The 18,396-nt window shown below is 40.0% G+C and overlaps 1 protein-coding gene across 1 annotated transcript in view; it reads right to left on the bottom strand.

Annotated features, from left to right (window-relative positions):
- rfx6 (regulatory factor X, 6) overlaps nt 1-16,958 on the bottom strand; it is an 89,359-nt gene extending 72,401 nt beyond the window's left edge. Inside the window, exons 1-6 of the mRNA XM_072555793.1 lie at nt 16,336-16,958; nt 15,473-15,629; nt 15,071-15,194; nt 14,630-14,691; nt 14,134-14,211; nt 5,442-5,469 (exon numbers count right to left, since the gene is read on the bottom strand). Of these exons, the coding sequence (XP_072411894.1) occupies nt 5,442-5,469; nt 14,134-14,211; nt 14,630-14,691; nt 15,071-15,194; nt 15,473-15,629; nt 16,336-16,564 (678 nt within the window). The 5' untranslated portion in view covers nt 16,565-16,958. The remainder of the gene's footprint in view (nt 1-5,441; nt 5,470-14,133; nt 14,212-14,629; nt 14,692-15,070; nt 15,195-15,472; nt 15,630-16,335) is intronic.
- Nucleotides 16,959-18,396: the final 1,438 nt, after the last annotated feature.

The following is an 18,396-nucleotide window of genomic DNA, read 5'->3' as shown; positions in this document are numbered from 1 at the left end:
GTGTGTGGGGTAAGGAGTTAGGACATGGGAGAGTGAACATGATGGTGGCTAGGTGGTTAGCACCATTGTCTCACAGCACCAGGGACCCACGTTCGATTCCAGCCTTGGGAGACTGCCTGTGTGGAGTTTGCACCTTCTCCTCATGTCTGCATGGGTTTCCTCTGGGTGCTCTGATTTTCTCCCACAGTCCAAAGATGTGCAAGTTAGGTGAATTGGCCATGCTAAATTGTCTATACAGTTCAGGGATGCGTTGTTTAGGTGCATTAGTTAGGGGTAAATGTAGAGTATTAGAGTACGGGAATGGGTCTGGTGGGGTACTCTTCAGAGGGTTGGTGTAGACGTGTTGGACCGAATGCCCTGTTTCCACACTGTAGGGTTTCTTTGACTCTATGTGTTCAGGTCATTAAATTATTGAATTTGATATCATGTCTGGAGGACTGCAGGGTCCCCAAGCAGAAAATTAGGTGTTGCTCGTCCAGCTTGCACTATGCATTGCTTCAGCAAGCCTGAGACAGAGACGTTGGCCAGACAACATGGTGGTTTGTTAAAGTGGCAGGTAATTAGAAGCTCAGAGTCTTTTCTACAGACAGAACATAGATGTTCTACAAAGCAGTCACTCAGTCTATGCTTCGTTTCCCCAATGTGGAGAAGGTTCTAATGGAAGTAGAGATCTTGTAATAGTTGGTGTCATGATGGACAAATAATTGTACAGCCTAATGGGACTAAAAGCAAATAAGACACTAGGGCCAGATGGCCTCCACCCAACAGTTTTGAAGGAAGTTACTGCAAAGGTAGTGCAGACATTGGTCAGAATATTCCAGAACTCACTGGATTTGAAGAGGGTTCTAGAGACTGGAAAATTGCTAATGTGATAGCCCTGTTAAAGGAAGGAGTGAGACAGAAGGCAGGAAACTATTGGCCAGTTAGCCTAACAGCTATCATTTCATTATTAAGGAATAGCAGACTATTTAGAAAAGCATAAAACAATCAAGTAGAATCAACATGGCTTTGTGAAAGGGAAATCACAAATTAAGCAAATTTTCTATAGTTCTTTGAGGATATAACAAGTAACGTTTATAGAGAGGAACCAATAGATGTGATGTATGTTCATAAGGAATTCAATAAAGTGTGACATAAAGGCTATTATATAAGAAATGAGCTCGTGGTATTGAGGTAGTATATTAGCATAGACTGAGGATTGGTTAATACACAGAGTCGGGTTTAATGGTCATTTTTGGGTTGGAAACACATAACCAGTGGAGTAGTACAAAGATCAGTCCTGGACCCTCAATTATTTACTGTCTATGTTAATGCACCTGGGGAGAAAACAGAGTGTATGGATTTAAATTAGTGGATGATGCAAAAGATGCAAAGAAGTTTCTTCTCCCAGAAAGTAGTCACTATGTGGAGGTCTATACCCCAGAGATTTGTGGAGGCTAAATCGCTGAAAGTAAAGAGGAGGGAGATGAAGTATTGGGGAGTTGAGGGCTTTGCTGAACTGGCATGAAAGAGGTTTTGAGGCCTGGGGCAAATCAGCCAGGATCTTTTTGGATGGCCATGCAGGCTTGAGGGGCTGAATGGGCCTACTTCTGCTCTTACGTTTTTATTTCTGTTCTTACATTTGCACTATCATTGGATCAAGGGCCACAAACACTGGTCAGCTCTGTTTATATAAACCATGTTGGATCATCAGACTTCCAAGTCCCTGTAGATCTCATTAGCAATGGTATTACCACAGGTAGCTGTGTAGACTGATCACCTACCTGAGGAGGCCATCTGGAATGCTTGTATGACTTGATTGTGATGTTTGTTATCTATTTCTACATCTCTAAGATCATCCTCAGCAGTACCTCCATGTGAATGTGATGTTCATTCAGCATGCTTTATTTTAAAAGGTAATACTCCTGAGATCAACTTCATAGGCTTGAGACTGAGGAGATATTTTCAACTTAGAAAGTTTGCACCATTTTCAAATTTGACTCCTCATGCATCATGGTGAAATTAATTGAAAGAGTGACACAATAAAAGAAATTCAAGAAAAGATGAGCATTGTTCAACACATTTATGACAAAAGGGAATAAATGGGATGTAATGCGATGTCACAGCTCCATCCCTCCACAAAGCATGCAATGTGTAGTGATGGCTCCTATCTTCAGCCAGTCTTTTCACATCTCTTTTATATAAATACACAGAATCAGCTCCCACTATGTTCTGCTCATTTCATTGATTGAGCTACCATTCTTCTCACCTACATAGTTTCTACTGTTCATCTTTTTGGGGGGCATTTGAGCAGGAGCAGGTTTAATATCAGTGTTTCTCATTGGAGTTTTTTTTCATACTTTGACACTTTTTCTCTCTTGTTCTTAGCTCTCAATACACTTTCATCTGATGTAACATATCTCATTAGATTCTCTAGCCATCCTTCAATATTAATATCTTTCTAGCCTTACTTCTTTAGAGCTGAAAATGTGTTGCTGGAAAGGTGCAGCAGGTCAGGCAGCATCCAAGGAGCAGGAGAATCGACGTTTCGGGCATGAGCCTTTCTTCAGCTCCTGAAGAAGGGCTCATGCCCGAAACGTCGATTCTCCTGCTCCTTGGATGCTGCCTGACCTGCTGCACCTTTCCAGCAACACATTTTCAGCTCTGATCGCCAGCATCTGCAACCTTCACTTTCTCCTTCCTTGTTTAGAGCTCAGTTAGAGCTCACCTTCAATCCCTGCATTATTTGTTTTTAGCTTCTCCTTGTACATATAGGGCATGGTAGACTTGTTTTACACAGATTTCTTGGATCACTCTACTAAAATTTAGCTGACTAAAGTGGTCATGTCCCAATCACTACACCAGATTGTTGAGGTTCAAGTCCCACCTACCCCAGATATGTATTAGGTTAGATTCCCTACTGTATGGAAACAGGCCCTTCAGCCCAAACTGACCCTCTAAAGAGTAATCCACCCAGACCCATTTCCCTCTGACTAATGCACCTAACACGATGGGCAATTTAGCATGACCAATTCACCTGACCTGCACATCTTTGGACAGTGGGAGGAAACTAGAGCACCCAGAGGAAACCCATGCAGACACGGGGAGAATGTGCAAACTCCACGTAGACAGTCACCTGAGGCTGGAATCAAGCCTGGGACCTTGGTGCTGGGAGGCATCAGTGCTAACCACTTAGCCACCGTGAATTGTAACATGCCTGATCAAGTTGGTTAGAATTATCTAGCTGACCACTGTATGGACATCCACCTGAATGTCACAGTGACCTGAATGAACAGATATCACAGATGAATTCTCATTCTATGATTTGTGCTCATTGATTTTCTTGAACATATAATATGCCTGCTTATACAATCTAGCTAAACTCTGATTTAAGATGAACAATCCAAGGAGGATTTGCAAATTTATATAAATGGCCACTTTAGTGCCAGTAAAGAGAGCAAGAAAATATGTGAATTGTTCCAACTTTTAAGTTTCAATTACCTGTTGATAAATGTAGATCAAACCTCAAGCTGCCATTCTCCTGCTCCTGAATCTCATTCACTTACTGATTTTTATTTGGGAGTTAATGGTTCTGTTTGAAGTTTAACAGTTACTCCCCTATAGTAAAAATCATCAGGGGCTGGAAGTTTAAAAGGATGAGTTGTGACACCTACCACCTTTAAAGAAGAGAAAGAAATTTGGGTATATAAGACAAATATGAAAAAAAATTGTGACAGAGAGATAGTAGATAGGCAGAGACAGAAGGAAAGGGCCATTAACTTCCTTATACAAGGGTTCCTGGTTATTTAACACACTTATATTAATCATATTCGGTGTTTTATCTGTCTGGGTAGATCTTCATCCAATGCTGTCACCATTGAAATGTCACCCCTATCTCCCTTTAATTGATGCACAATTCTTGTAAGGGTACAACATCAATGGTTGAGTAGAATTATTGTGGAACAAATTTTTTATAGAATCTATTGTTAACCAATTGCACTTTAGGAAGCTGGTTAAAATTAAATCAATTTTCCAAAAATCGATAAAACATTTCTGAATAAAAATCATATGGATGGTGAAAGCAGAGCACTAAAATATTGGAAAATTCAATACAATCTCCTTCAGGTTCTTGATGCACCTAATTTCTAATTATGTTTGGGCCAGCATTTAATGTAGATGTCATGTCCCACCCCTGACCAGAAAGTTGAGAGCTGCCCACCTCCGTGAAATCATAACCAGATCTTATGGTTGAATGACAATTAGCTGCCTGAAGTCATGTTGTCCACCCTTCTTGTGAGTGGATGCTCCACCTCTAAGAGCTGACCATCAGGGCAGTCCTTCAAGTCCAGCAGTACCCAATGGGAACAATGGCCACAGCCCAGACTGTAGTCATCAACCAGGACCATCACTGGCTGCCACAGGAGTAGTAAATTAGAGCTGGCATTCCCAGGATAGCCAGACAGGCCCTGGTGATAGGAAAGTAGGGAGAGAAGGGAAGTGAACAGGAGGCTAGAAGGTTGATCAAGCAGGTAGCACTTCCCACTGGGTATATCCTCCATGCTGTACAGGATAACAAAGTAGGAGGCCAACCCTCATGCCCCCAGTCAGTTAAACTCTGATGGCATATACATGTGGAATGGGCAACACTACTGTTGGTAAAATGCCAGTGGGGTTGGGATGACCATTAACATGACCTTAATTCATCAATAATTTATTTTCCTGTGTTTCTGAAAAATGTATTTTCTACATTCTTGATTTTTCTGATATCAACGCTACCATACACGAATGCCTATGTGATATAAAACACACATGATAATTTACTCCTTACATAATTAATTCATCTCAAATTCATTGGACAATTTTCAGCATAAATGAAAATAATAATCTCATGTATACATTACAATATCTCTCTATATGTTATGCAGATCGATCTAGATTCCTTCTTTGTTCTCAAGTTTGTTCATGTACCCATACTAATGGCAATAGAACATACTCATAGATCACCATATGTGCCTATAAAGCACAATTTCCCACTCCCTCACCCAACCTCCAGCCATCTGTTGTTCTACATATAAAACATATAACGACAGAGCGTGGCAATCATTTATTTTTGATGAAAAATTGTTTACCTTTAAAGTCTTCATTGCACATTAACTTTGCGTAATATTGACATAAGCACTACCACACATGTTTTAAATCCATTATTTACAGTCTTTACCTTTTGGCAGTTTGTCAAGTTCAACAATTACTGCACGGTGAAATCAATAACTTTAAGTATCTCGTCATGGACTATGGCTCAGAATAAAAGTGTTAAAGAAAGATTTACTCTGTAGAAAGTCTTACATTGTCAATGTTGTCTTTTATTTTCTTAATAAGAGTATAGCAACCCATATATAGGTGACTTAGAATAACGAGAGTCAAAGGTTCTTAATATAGTTTTATATGTACTTCATTCTACATACCTCACTTTTCAGTTTGCTTCCTGAAAACCTATGAATAATGAGAAATATTATTAACACAATTATATTATTATATCTATTAAGTTGGTCTTATAAATTTGATATTTTAAATGGTGCTCACTGAACCCTTCTAAAGATGTTTGGTGCATGTTCCAAGAGGGATGAATGGATCATTCTCACTGTCACATTGAAAATTACCCAAGCCTCATTTTTTTCTTCCATAACACAAAATCATTTTCCAGATTGTGTCACGCTCTGTAATTGATCTGCATTCAGCACATAATAAAATGCCTCCATGGAAACTGACCAACAAAACCTTTTGGACACTATTATTAATTCCTGAATACAAACCTGTTGGTTAATGAGATTCAGGAACCAGAAAAAAGAAGGTATTGAGGTCTGACTAACAGGTAATTGAAACATAAAGGCATCGGCATTTTTTAAACACATAAATAAAACATTTTCAGTTAAGATACACTTTTAAAATTCTGTGGAATACCAAATGACATTTTTCTACATTGAATGTACATTACAAATATGAGTTTTTGTTGCTGTTGCTATTGTTGAAAATATAGCAGCCCGATGAATCCATTGTAGAAGTCCTCATGCAGAATCTGATTGTTTATTGCAGTCATTTGAGTAAGGGCACATATAGAGTGTGAGGGACATTTTGCTTGAGTTAGACCAAAGCTGAGTGTCTGGGAGAATTTTGTTCAAATTGGAAATTTGTTGCAGGTAAGTTTGGTAAAAGGCAAGGAGAAGGTGATTTTTTTTTGTTCTTCTACTCTTTCTCTGTAAGTTCATTCATCGGTAAGAAATTGCTATTAAATGCTATTGGACTGTCTTAATGTTGCCGTAAAGTGGAAAACTACATTATGTTAAAGATGTAGTTTTATTTGGAGTTGACTGAGAAACACCATGAATGAGGAAAAATCAGGACCAACGTAATATAATTAATCCAAACCAGAATATCATTAGCAAAAGAAGGTTAAGATTACCAATTCAGCTCACTCGAGGGGATTGCATGTGGAAAATCATGACCCTACTGATGTACTAGATGACCACATAAGCAGTAAGTGCTGCAAGCTACAGAAATTTAACATTAAATTCAACAATTACAGATAATTTTATTTCATTTATTTTATTTATCTTTTTTAATATATTTTTTTCACATTTCTGTACCTCTTATTTCTTGATTGTCTCTCTTTCTCTCGCTCCCCACTCTCTCATCACCTTTTTCCTCTTCTCTTCCCCCTTTGCTATTCTTCTCCCCTGGTTTCCATTTTGCCTCTGCTTCATCCCTTTCCTCCCCCCTCCTCACCCCCCCCCCCCCCCCCCCCCCCCCAATCCCCCACATATTTTGCCACATAGCACTGGCTTCAGCCTTGGTCATTCACAGCTCCTAATCTCCCTATAATCTCTCTATGCACTGTCATTATCATCTTTTTATTGCTACCTTTGCTTCTGGAGCCATGACTCACCCTCCCTCAGTCTTGTATAAATACCTCCCTATTTATCCCCTTTTTTTAGCTTTGACAAAGGGTCAGTTAGACTCGAAATGTCACCTCTTTTCTCTCCCTACAGATGCTGTCAGACCTGCTGAGATTTTCCAGCATTTTCTCTTCTGGTTACAGAAATTTAAGCTCCAACTGGACTCAATGTAGTTCATTCACGAGGCCGAGTGTTACGTGGGATAGGGTTCAAATCAGAGTGGTGCTGGAAAAGCACAGCAGGTCAGGCAGCATCCAAGGAGCAGGAAAATCAAAAGCCCTTCATCAGGAATGGGATAGCACATTCAGTGAGGTGGTCATATACAGCATAAGGGCTTGGAGACAGAAAGGTAACCGTAAAGCAGTCCAAGAAAAATTAGTGGGTGGAGCAGGAATTCCTGGAGTATGGCTCACAAACCAGTTTTCCATTTTGGAAGCTCTTAGGGGGTACTGACTCCTCAAGGGAGTGCAATATAGGTTTGTGGCACAATGAGCAGCTCGGCTGTACAGGAGAACAGAGAGGAAAAGCAATAGTTGGGGGAAATAACAAGTGTTTCTGTGGCCATAGATGTGACTCCAGAATAATATACTACCACCCTGGTGCCAGGGTCAAGGATGTCACAGAGTGACTGCTCCTTCTGGGGATGGGTGAACAACCAGTTGTTGTCCATGTTGCGACCAATGACTCAAGTAGGAAGTGGTGTTGCAAACAGAATATAGGGAGACAGTAGAAAGTTAGCAGGCAGGACCTCAAATGTAATAATCTCCAGGTTACTCCCAATGCTATATACAACTGAGTCTGTAATTAGAATGATAAGGCAGATGAATATGTGGCTGGAAAGATGGTGCAGGAGGAAGGAGTTTAGATTACTGGGATACTGGAACTGGCTCAGAGGAAGATGACACTAGTACATCTGGATGAGTTGCATCTTACCAATGTTCTTTCTAAGCTGCATGGCTGTGCTCATGCACAGCAACTCTAATGTTCCACGCAGGCACACCGATCACAGTACCCAGTTCCGGAAGTCATTGTAATGCATGGCCTCCAAGGTCCATGTGATCGATAAGAAAATTTGAGGGAATGCTGCACTTGAATACAGTTAGGACTAAGTTTCTTTCAGGCCAGTGCTGTTGGGACATCTTTAAACTAACTTAACAGGGGTGTGGGAAGCAAGACAGCATATAAGACAAGAATGCCAAGGTACACAAAATACTCAGACAGAAAAATATCACTAGCATAGAGAATAGGAAACTAATAGTTGAAACCAGAGTAATGGAGAAAATAAAGAAGTCTAAACCAGATCACTGTGCATATATGTAAATACATGGAGGATAGTGAACAAGAAAGAGGAATTACAGGCACTGATCACTATGTGGAAAATGTTAAATTTTGGCAATAACAGAGACCTGACTCATGGAAAGGCAGGTCTGGATATAAAGTATTCAGAAAATATAGAAAGGAAAGGAAAGGGCATGGGATGGCAAAATTGATTAAGGAGGGCAGTGCATTGCTTGGTAAAGGAGGCTGTCTCAAAGGGTTCAGAGGATGAATAAAATTGGTTAAAGCTAAGGAACAAAGAAAGGATTCAATTGCAGTATATTCTATAGATGACCAACTAGTGGAAAGGATGTAGAGGAACGGATCTACAGGGAAATTACAGAGAGATGTCAACATTATAGCATGGGTTATAATGGGGTACCTTAGTTACTTAAATATAGTCTGCAGTAAAAGTAGCATACAGGACAGCAAATGGCATACGGGACAGCAAGAGACAGCAAGATTCATCCAGAGGCGACACAGCACTGAAGATATCACCCAATTAGGAGTCAAAACATTTGCAGAAAAATCAACCAGCTCAATGAACTGACTACTTCAACCATTACCTGAGCTACAGATCTTCATAGAAACCTTAAGAGAGTGTTCCTAGATTGCATTCAGGAGAATTCCTTACAGCAGTATGTGTCCAGCAACAAGAAAGGATACATTGTTGGATCTGATCTTTGGAAATGAGGTGGCCCAAGTAGATCAAATATCAGTGAGGAACATTCATTGAACACTGATTATTGTTATTTAACACTTAGGACTGGTGTGATAGCAGTCAATCCAGAATAAGCTGAATCAATTGCCGTAGAGCCTAATTCACTGGGGCAAGAACATAGCTAGGCAGAATGAAAGATTAATGGGAAAATCCATAACTAATCCATAGCAATGGGCTCTCTTCAAAGAGGAGATGGTTCAGATACAGTCAATGTATATTCCCTCAAAAGGTAAAGGCAAGACAAACAATTCCAAAGCTCCTTTCATGACAAATAAGATAGAATTAAGATATGGGAAATAAAGTGTGCTAATGACAAATGTCAGGTAGAAAATGCATTTGAGAACCTAGAGGAATACAGGATTGATGAGAGCAGAGTGGTAGATGTGATCTATATGGACTTCAGTAAGGCATTCATTAAGGTTCCCCATGGGAGACTAGTTAGCAAGGTTAGATCTCATGGAATACAGGGAGAACTAACCATTTGGATACAGAACTGGCTCAAAGGTAGAAGACAGAGGGATGGTGCATTGTTGGTTTTCAGAATGGAGTGCCACAAGGATCAGTGTTAGTCCACTACTTTTCATCATTGAAATAAATGATTTGGATGTGAGTATAAACAGTATAGTCAGTAAGTTTGTAGATGACACCAAAATTGGAGGTGTAGTGGACAGCGAAGGTTACCTCAGATTACAACAGGATCTTGGTCAGATGGGCCAATGGGCTGAGAAGTGGCAGATGGAGTTTAGTTCAGATAAATGCGAGGTGCTGCATCTTGGGAAAGCAAATCTTAGCAGGACTTATACGCTTAATGGTAAGGTCCTAGGGAGTATTGCTGAACAAAAGGACCTTGGATTGCAGGTTCATAGCTCCTTGAAAGTGGAGTTGCAAGTAGATAGGATAGTGAAGAAGGTGTTTGGTATGCTTTCCTTTATTGGTCAGAGTATTGAGTACAGGAGTTGGGAGGTCATGTTGCGGCTGTACAGGGCATTGGTTCAGTCACTGTTGGAACATTGCGTGCAATTCTGGTCTCCTTCCTATCGGACAGATGTTGTGAAACGTGAAAGGGTTCAGGAAAGATTTACAAGGATGTTTCCAGGGTTGGAGGATTTGAGCTATAGGAAGAGGCTGAACAGGCTGGGGCTATTATCTCTGGAGCGTCGGAGGCTGAGGGGTGACCTTGTAGAGGTTTATAAAATCATGAGGGGCATGGATAGGATAAATAGACAAAGTCTTTTTCCTGGGGTGGGGGAGTCCAGAACAAGAGGGCATAGGTTTGGGTGAGAGGGGAAAGATATAAAAGAGACCTGAGGGGCAACTTTTTCATGCAGAGGATGTGTATGGAATGAGCTGCAAGAGGAAGTGGTGGAGGCTAGTACAATTGCAACATTTAAATGGCATCTGGATGAATACATGAATAGGAAGGGTTTGAAGGGTTATGGGCCGGGTGCTGGCAGATGGGACCAGATTGGTTGGGATACCTGGTCGGCATGGATGAGTTGAACCAAAGGGTCTGTTTCCATGCTGTATATCTCTATGTCTCTATGACTCTAAGTGTTCAAAATTGATAAGGGAGAATGATTAGATTAACTGTACTTCAAGTGGTGGTGAGAAGTGTTGATGAGGGTAATGCTGTAGATATGGTGTACATGGATTTCCAGAACGTGTTCAATACAGTGGCACTCAATGGAGTTGTGGAAAAGCTTAGAGCTCATGGAATAAAAAGGGAAAATAGTAATGTGAAAATAATATTTCATGGGATGTAAGAAGCAGAAAGAAAATGTCAAAGGATATTTTCAAACTGGAGGAATGTTTGTAGTGGAATTCTGATTCCCACGAATCAGAATTAGGGCCATTGTTTCTCCTGATGTTTGTAAATGATCTAGATATAGTGTATCAGGGATAATTTTAAAGTTTAGAGATGATATAATGCGTGGAAGAATTGTAAACTGTGAAGCATACAAGGTAGAACTTCTTAAAGACATAGAGAAGTTGGTGGAGTGGGCAGATAGATGGCAGATGAAGTTCAATGCAGAAAAGTATGATATGATGAACTTTGGTAGGAAGAACATGGATAGAAAATATAAATAAGAGTAAAAATATAAGAACTTTGCAGGAGCAAAGTGACCTGGATGGACAGATCGCTGGAGTAGTAGAACAGAACAGTTAATAAAGCCTACAGTATTCTGGGTTTTATTATTGGTGGTATTGAGTACAAGAGCAAGGAGGTGATGCTGAACCTATATTAGACAATATACAATAGACAATAGGTGCAGTAGTAGGCCATTCTGCCCTTCAAGCCTGCACTACCATTCAATATGATCATGCCTGATCATCCTTAATCAGTATCCTGTTCCTGCCTCATCTCCATAACCCTTGATTCCACTATCCTTGAGAGCTCTATCCAACTCTTTCTTAAATGAATCCAGAGACTGGGCCTCCACTGCCCTCTGGGGCAGAGCATTCCACAAAGCCACCACTCTCTGGGTGAAGAGGTTTCTCCTCATCTCTGTCCTAAATGGTCTACCCCGTATTTTTAAGCTGTGTCCTCTGGTTCGGCACTCACCCATCAGCGGAAACATGTTTCCTGCCTCCAGAGTGACCAATCCTTTAATAATCTTATATGTCTCAATCAGATTCCCTCTCAGTCTTCTAAACTCAAGGGTATACAAGTCCAGTCGCTCCAGTCTTTCAGTGTAAGGTAGTCCCGCCATTCCAGGAATTGACCTCGTGAACCTACGCTGCACTCCCTCAATAGCCAGAATGTCTTTCCTCAAATTTGGAGACCAGAACTGCACACAGTACTCCAGGTGTGGCCCCACCAGGGCCCTGTACAGCTGCAGAAGAATCTCTTTGCTTCTGCATTAGACATGGTTAGGCATCAATTAGAGTATTGGATATAGTGTGGGTGACACACTATAGGTAGAAAATCAATGTATTGGAGAGAGAACAGAGACATTTACAAGAACAGTTCTCACAATTGAGAAACTTCCATGATGAGGATAAAATGGAAAAGCTGTATCTGTTCTCCTTGGACAGAAGGAGCCTAAGATCTCTGACAGAAATGTTCAAAATCATGTAAGGATAGATTAGGAAGGGAGACACTGTTCGTAGTCATGAAAGGATCAAGAACAAGAGTGCACACATGGAAAGTGATCTGCACAAAAGGCAAAAGCAAGGTAAGAAAATCACAACTGGTTTGTGTCTGGAATGCACAGCATGGAGGTATGTTGGAGGAAAGTTCAGTTTAGATATTTAAGAGGGCATGATTATTTAAGTTGAAAGAATGTAGAGGGTATAGAGATAAGCCATAAAATTGGTACTGGTTTCTGAGGTTCATTTCAGAACTGGTGCAGATGTGATGGGCTGAATGGTCTCTTGTGCTTTAAAACTTCTTTAATTCTTTGAAATCACTAATATTAGGGTACTTCAATTTTTTAACAAGTGATTCAATTTCACTAAAGGAAGTATTTTATCTTGCTTGATTTTCACAAACTGTAATAAACCTTTTCATTCAAATGTTTCTGTCCTCACTGGTTAAGTTGGTAAAGTTGAATAGAACAGGAAGTCTCACAGTCAATTCTCAGACTATGCTAGGTAGTTGATCTCATGCAAAGCTATAATAGGAATGTTACAAATGGTCTCAGACTTTTGGACCAAGGAGAGAGAAATCAGATAGACTTGTTGTAGACTTTAGATTTTGGTAGAAAGCTTGCATTTGTAAATGTCTCATAAGAACACAAACACTCACAAACTCACATGGAAAAATAGGCTGGCAACATTCTAAACTCTCACAATTACCACTTCAATGAGATCGCAGATGGCAAATTGTACTTGTGAAACTATATCCCAAAAAAAGAGCAAACATTGTGGGTGGCATGGTGGCTCAGTGGTTAGCGCTACTGTCTCTCAGCACCAGGGATCTGGGTTTGATTCCACCCTTGGGTGATTCTCTGAGTAGGGTTTGCACATTCTCCCTGTGTCTGCATGGCTTTCCACTGGGTGCTCTGCTTTCCTCCCACAATCCAAACCTGCACAGGTTAGATGGATTGGTCATGCAAAATTGCCCATAGTGTTCAGGAATGTGTAGATTAAGTGTGTTAACCACAGGAAATGTAGGGTTATAGGGGCAGGGTAGGGGGATGGATCTGGGTGGGATGCTTTTTGGAAGGTCAGTGTGGACTCATTGGACCAAATAGCCCAATTCCACACTGTAGAAATTCTATGGAGCTTCTTGAGAGTAAGAGATAAAATGGAAAAGAATTGGAATGTTAAATGTACAATTTTAAATTTTAAAATGATGCTAACGGATCTGCTAGCTTTTATATTTTAATATTAGTAGAGCACCCAGTGTCAGTTATTCAATAACATTTTAAAATTCAGCAAGTGAAACTGAGTACAGCATTTAAACACATGTTGGTTCAGAACTTCAGAATCTGAGTGGTAGGCCAGAGAGAGTCAAGCACATAAGCATTTAAAATGTGATTTTACACGAGTTAGAATTAAACTCAAAATGCTATAGACCTGATGAAAGAATGATTATTTACTATAAATTAATTCATACCTTTTGGTTCGATAAATTTACCAGTTAGATGGTGAATCTGCCTTATAATTTACATGTATTTTTCAGTCCATTTACTTGACTACAGGAATCATTCAGAGTACTGACACTAATATACTTACAAGGAAGCTACAGAAGAGTAAAAAAATAAAAAATAAAAGATGAAGTAAAGTGGGTAACTTTTATGCAGCATTAACACCAACACAGATCATTAGCCACAATGGACTGTTGCTGTGCTGTCTGTATCTTATTTACAGCAGGTTAATTGTTCTCCAATTGCTGTTTATTGGTGCCACAAGCACCGAACAGCAACCAAGATTCACATTTGGTAATTGCAGATTTCTAAAGCAATCTATTAGATCTTCTGTGTTATTCGTGTATACAATGTTCCACCAATAACTGGGAATAGGTTTATTGCAGCTCAGAAATATATTGCACTTTGTTTGATGTCACAGATATTGCATTAATCCTGTTAGCTTTCTCTTCAGCAAATATAATTTAAGTTAGGGCACAGCTGACTAATAAAGCCAGCTCCTGATTACACTAATAATCATTTTCAGCCAAGAAGGAAAAAGGATGTTAATATGACATATATGGAATAAATTTACCTTGTCAAGCCTTTGCCCGAGTAGACTGAATGGTAATATGCACTGCTCTCTTTGATGCCAATTCCATAATAGTGATATCTGCAAGACAGTGCCATGATTTTGAAGTTAATTTTGCTTTAACCCAATAAGGAAACAAGCTACTACAATGTCCATCAAAATCAAGTGCTTGCATGAAATCCTTTTCACCTGCGTGAATGCACACATTTTCACAACATGTTAGATTAGCATACAAGGAGATGCGAGAGGGAACAACAGGCTTGTGGCACAAAGGTCAGGATTTAAAGGAAGTAAGTTCATCTTGATAGAAGCTGGTAACAACATTAACAGACAGATGTCATCTGAGTTAAAATAAACTTTAGAAAATTGCTGCTAATAAATCAGATGATACCTTTCCAGATGGTTTCCAAGTTTGACAAATCCAAAGTCTATACAATAAAGCAGCTTGATCACTAATGACAACTACAGCTCACAAAACAATGACATCTGACTGGCTTACTTTGAATGTCCTCTTGTCCCAAGTCTTCTGGTGGTGAGAAGAGGAAACTTCTGGCGTATTGTCTGAAAAAAGAATAATCTAACAGTTTATTTTTGAACAAATATATAGTACACATTAGAAAGTCTGTGAATCTTTGTATGATGTCTATTCAAATACTTGGAAACATTGCTTGCTTATCTCCCTTATACAAAGCATTTTCAAAAGTAGTGAGTGGGTATAATTTGAATGATATTATGGTTCTATGATATTAACCAGATTAAATTTTTTAATATATTAATTCAAATTATCCATTAAGGGATCAAACTGGAAGATGAGGTGAGTATTGTCATGTAGGTCGGATTTAGTTATGGATAAGGCTGGTATCAAAAATGTCCTTTGAAAAGGTAATACTGACTTTAACCTGTGCTGATGTAGGGATCTGGGTGACTAAGCACGCCTTACCTTTCCAAAGGTGGCAGCGCAGGCTGGTTCCAGCTTCTCTTTCCTACAAAAATCTAAATAGTGGGCATAGAGAATACACCGGGGCAGACAGACCCCGTCACACACGATGTAGTTTTCTTCCAACCTGACAAAGGAGGTGAGCAAAATGTGAAAGCGTTAATTAGGAACATTAACTGCACATCGGGCCAAATCTGACCCTTGTCCAAACCGTCAACCGAAATCCTCTTTGCTTCGCTTGTTTCAGCGAATTCTTCGACAATCTATCAGATTAAAGATTCCTTGCCGAAAATCTATCGCGATTTCGTGCACACGGGATGTTTGTAAAGCAGCAGACCTAAAGGGGAGCTCACCACAATAATGTTGTGATGTTCGACTCAGCTCAATTCCATGCAGTGTCCTTACCATTGCAGTGTGAGCTGTGTCTGCTTCTTCTTGTCCTTGATGATCTGAGTTATAGTCTTTTTCTGACATTGTTGTTCCTCGCTTAGGAATGATTTTCTTTCAGGAACATGGCTTTCTTCTTCTTCAGAGGATCCGACTTCGTTGCAATTTTCTGATTCTGAGGGAAACAGTGAGATTTTGAGGCGGATCTTCGAGTCTATTTACATTTATTTCTTTAATCGTTTATTTAACGGAAAACATCGAGTCCCTGCGTCCATCGGCGTTTCACACTTTAACTCTACAATGTTCTAAAGAATAACAGTTTTCATTATTTGGTATTGTGCAGCTCCTCTTCAACAGCAGGGCATCTATTGCCTGTTACATCAGCATTCCAATTATTTTCAATTAAAAAAAAACTCTAAAAGGTCAGTAGACATTGGTTCTACTCAAACAGAACAAGTTGGGGTCACAAACTAAGATTCTGCTATGAGGTACAATTATTCAAATTTGTAAACCTTAAGGTAAAAACTTAGCACCTGTTTTGATTCTTTTATCAGAACTGCACAGAATTGTTTCATTATGATTGTTCAATTCCAGTGAATTGTTATTTTTAAAAGAATCCATCTAATTGTTCCGATAATATTTTGATTATTCTAAAAATGAACATAATTACATATTGAGGCTTTAGTCTTCCTCCCGTTGTCTGTCGCTCTGCTAAATTTAATAATGATCGTGTGATGGAAACTCAATAAAAAGGGATAGCGACTTTAGACCTGCACACTTGACCTCTGGTGTTAATAATGGCTGAATAATCCTGCTCCCAACAGGTTTCTCAAGAGTGTAGCCAACAGCACAAATCTTTGTCGCAACTGACAGAATCCCACCTGATTTAATGCCAAGATCTGTCCCTATCTCCCCTTCTTCACAATCGGGCAATGAGTTCTTCTCTAGTTCGTCACAGCCGCCGCAATTTTCCGCAAACGAAGCCAAGTGTTTGCCGATCAGACTCATGTAGGGCTCGTCCTGGATGCCAGCCACCAGTTTGTGCGGGGTCTGCAGGTGAACCACGGCTGAACCCTGGGACTCAGGGACCCTCTTCAGGGGCATCTTCATGGTGAACGCCAGAGCGAGTGAGGGCTGTCAGAGTGCCTTTCGCTTTCCCCACCCCTCTTCAAACTGGAACCACTGGGATCAAATCAAAAGCGCATGATTCTCTTCCAAAAGGTGGTGAAAGATCAGTCTGCGGGTAAACAGATTCTCACACAATAGCCGATGACAAACTCCTCAATCTGATTCTCAGTATTTCCAATTGGCCAGACACTTTGGGCTGGAAATCCTACTCAACAGTTTGACATCATTGCAGTCAATGGATGTACGAAAGCTCTTCTGGTGTCGTAAAGCATTCCTGGTATTTTTTTTAGATCCGACGTTAACAAATCTATAACCCAGGCTACACGCTTACAACAGCTATTTAAACTCTGCCGAGCCCGCCTGTTTGTTTGCACACCGCAGATATCAAAAACGAAGTCAGCTGTCACCAGCAGATGGGTGAATTTGGTCCGAAGAGCTCTTACTGTGAAGGTACCCTTGTTAACTCAGTCCACAGTTACGTCCTAGTGATGAATCACGCTTGTTTATCATTTAAAGGAAATGTAGAGAGCAGATTCCAGCCAACCACCAACCCCGCCCCCCCCCCCACCCTCCAAATTTAATGATTAACTGAAGGGAACAATCATTTCTGATAGTGCCTTTCAGATTTGTGTTTATCATACGGTTTTATATTTGGCTGTAGATAGCTGAGCCCTTAGTACAAGGATAGAGAGTGGCTTAGAAAGAGTCAACAAATTACTGACTTTTAAAACTTCCACAGAAACATTGTTAACGGGGAAAATAATGTTGTCTTTCATAGGAACAGTGTTCTGACACAAGATTATCACAGATGGTAAATTAAAGAGCAAGCAACATACTTAGAATTCATTTCCTATCTTGCTAATCGATTTTGTATCTACTTTTCTTCTTGTTTATTCCAGGTACCTCCTATCCATCTGCTCTATGGTGAGTCATTGCATTTTCCCTAAATACAACTTGGATGTCTGAAACCTGCGTTTTCCCCATCTACTACTTTTATTTACTCCTCTAACTTGTTACACTCTCCATCTTAAATCTTAATTTTGTTCTGTTACCAGATTATTTTGTCATCTCTTGGATTGTTACCTATTATAATTATTGGGGCCATTCATGAGCAGAATCTCATGAACTTTTGGATATGTTTCAAGTCAAGAATGTAAGTAAATGAATCCTGCATGATTCCTGTTGTTAACAGGAGCTTGGCAACCACTTGGTCTGCAACTTAGGCATAGGAGTGGGCTATTCTGCCACGGTGTCTGGTCTGCCCTCCTAAATCATGGCAGATCATCTCCTCAAAGCCATTTTCCTGCATTATTTCTTTATCCCTTGATGTAATTTGTGTCCAGAAACTTCCAAATTCTGTGTTGAACTTACTCAATGTTTGAGCAAACGCAAACATCTCTTCGTTGTTGCTGGGACAAAATCCTGAACCTCTCTTTCTAACGGCACTGGGGTGATGTAAATACCTCAACATGGACTACAGTGGTTCAGGAAGGTGGCTCACCACGACTTTCTGCAGGGCAGTTAGGAATAAGCAATAACTGCTGGCCTAGCCAGCAATGCCCACAATGCGTAAAAAAAGAGAGAATGATAAACATTGCTATTTGACACTTCGTGATATTAATGTTGAATCAATGTCATCACATTAACTACCGTGTTCTACACCATATTATGGATTTGGAGACAGGTAACGAGAATGTAGACTAGCGGGTAAGGTTTATTTCACCTTCACTACTTATTCTGTCTTTGATTGGGGTTGAAAATCCAAACAGTGGCATCTCTACTGTGGATGCAATGAATAGGTGCTTTTGAACCTA

This window comes from Chiloscyllium punctatum, chromosome 3 (genome assembly GCF_047496795.1).
Source record: "Chiloscyllium punctatum isolate Juve2018m chromosome 3, sChiPun1.3, whole genome shotgun sequence".
Classification (NCBI taxonomy): Eukaryota; Metazoa; Chordata; class Chondrichthyes; order Orectolobiformes; family Hemiscylliidae; genus Chiloscyllium; species Chiloscyllium punctatum.
This window is presented reverse-complemented; position numbering and strand designations above follow the sequence as displayed.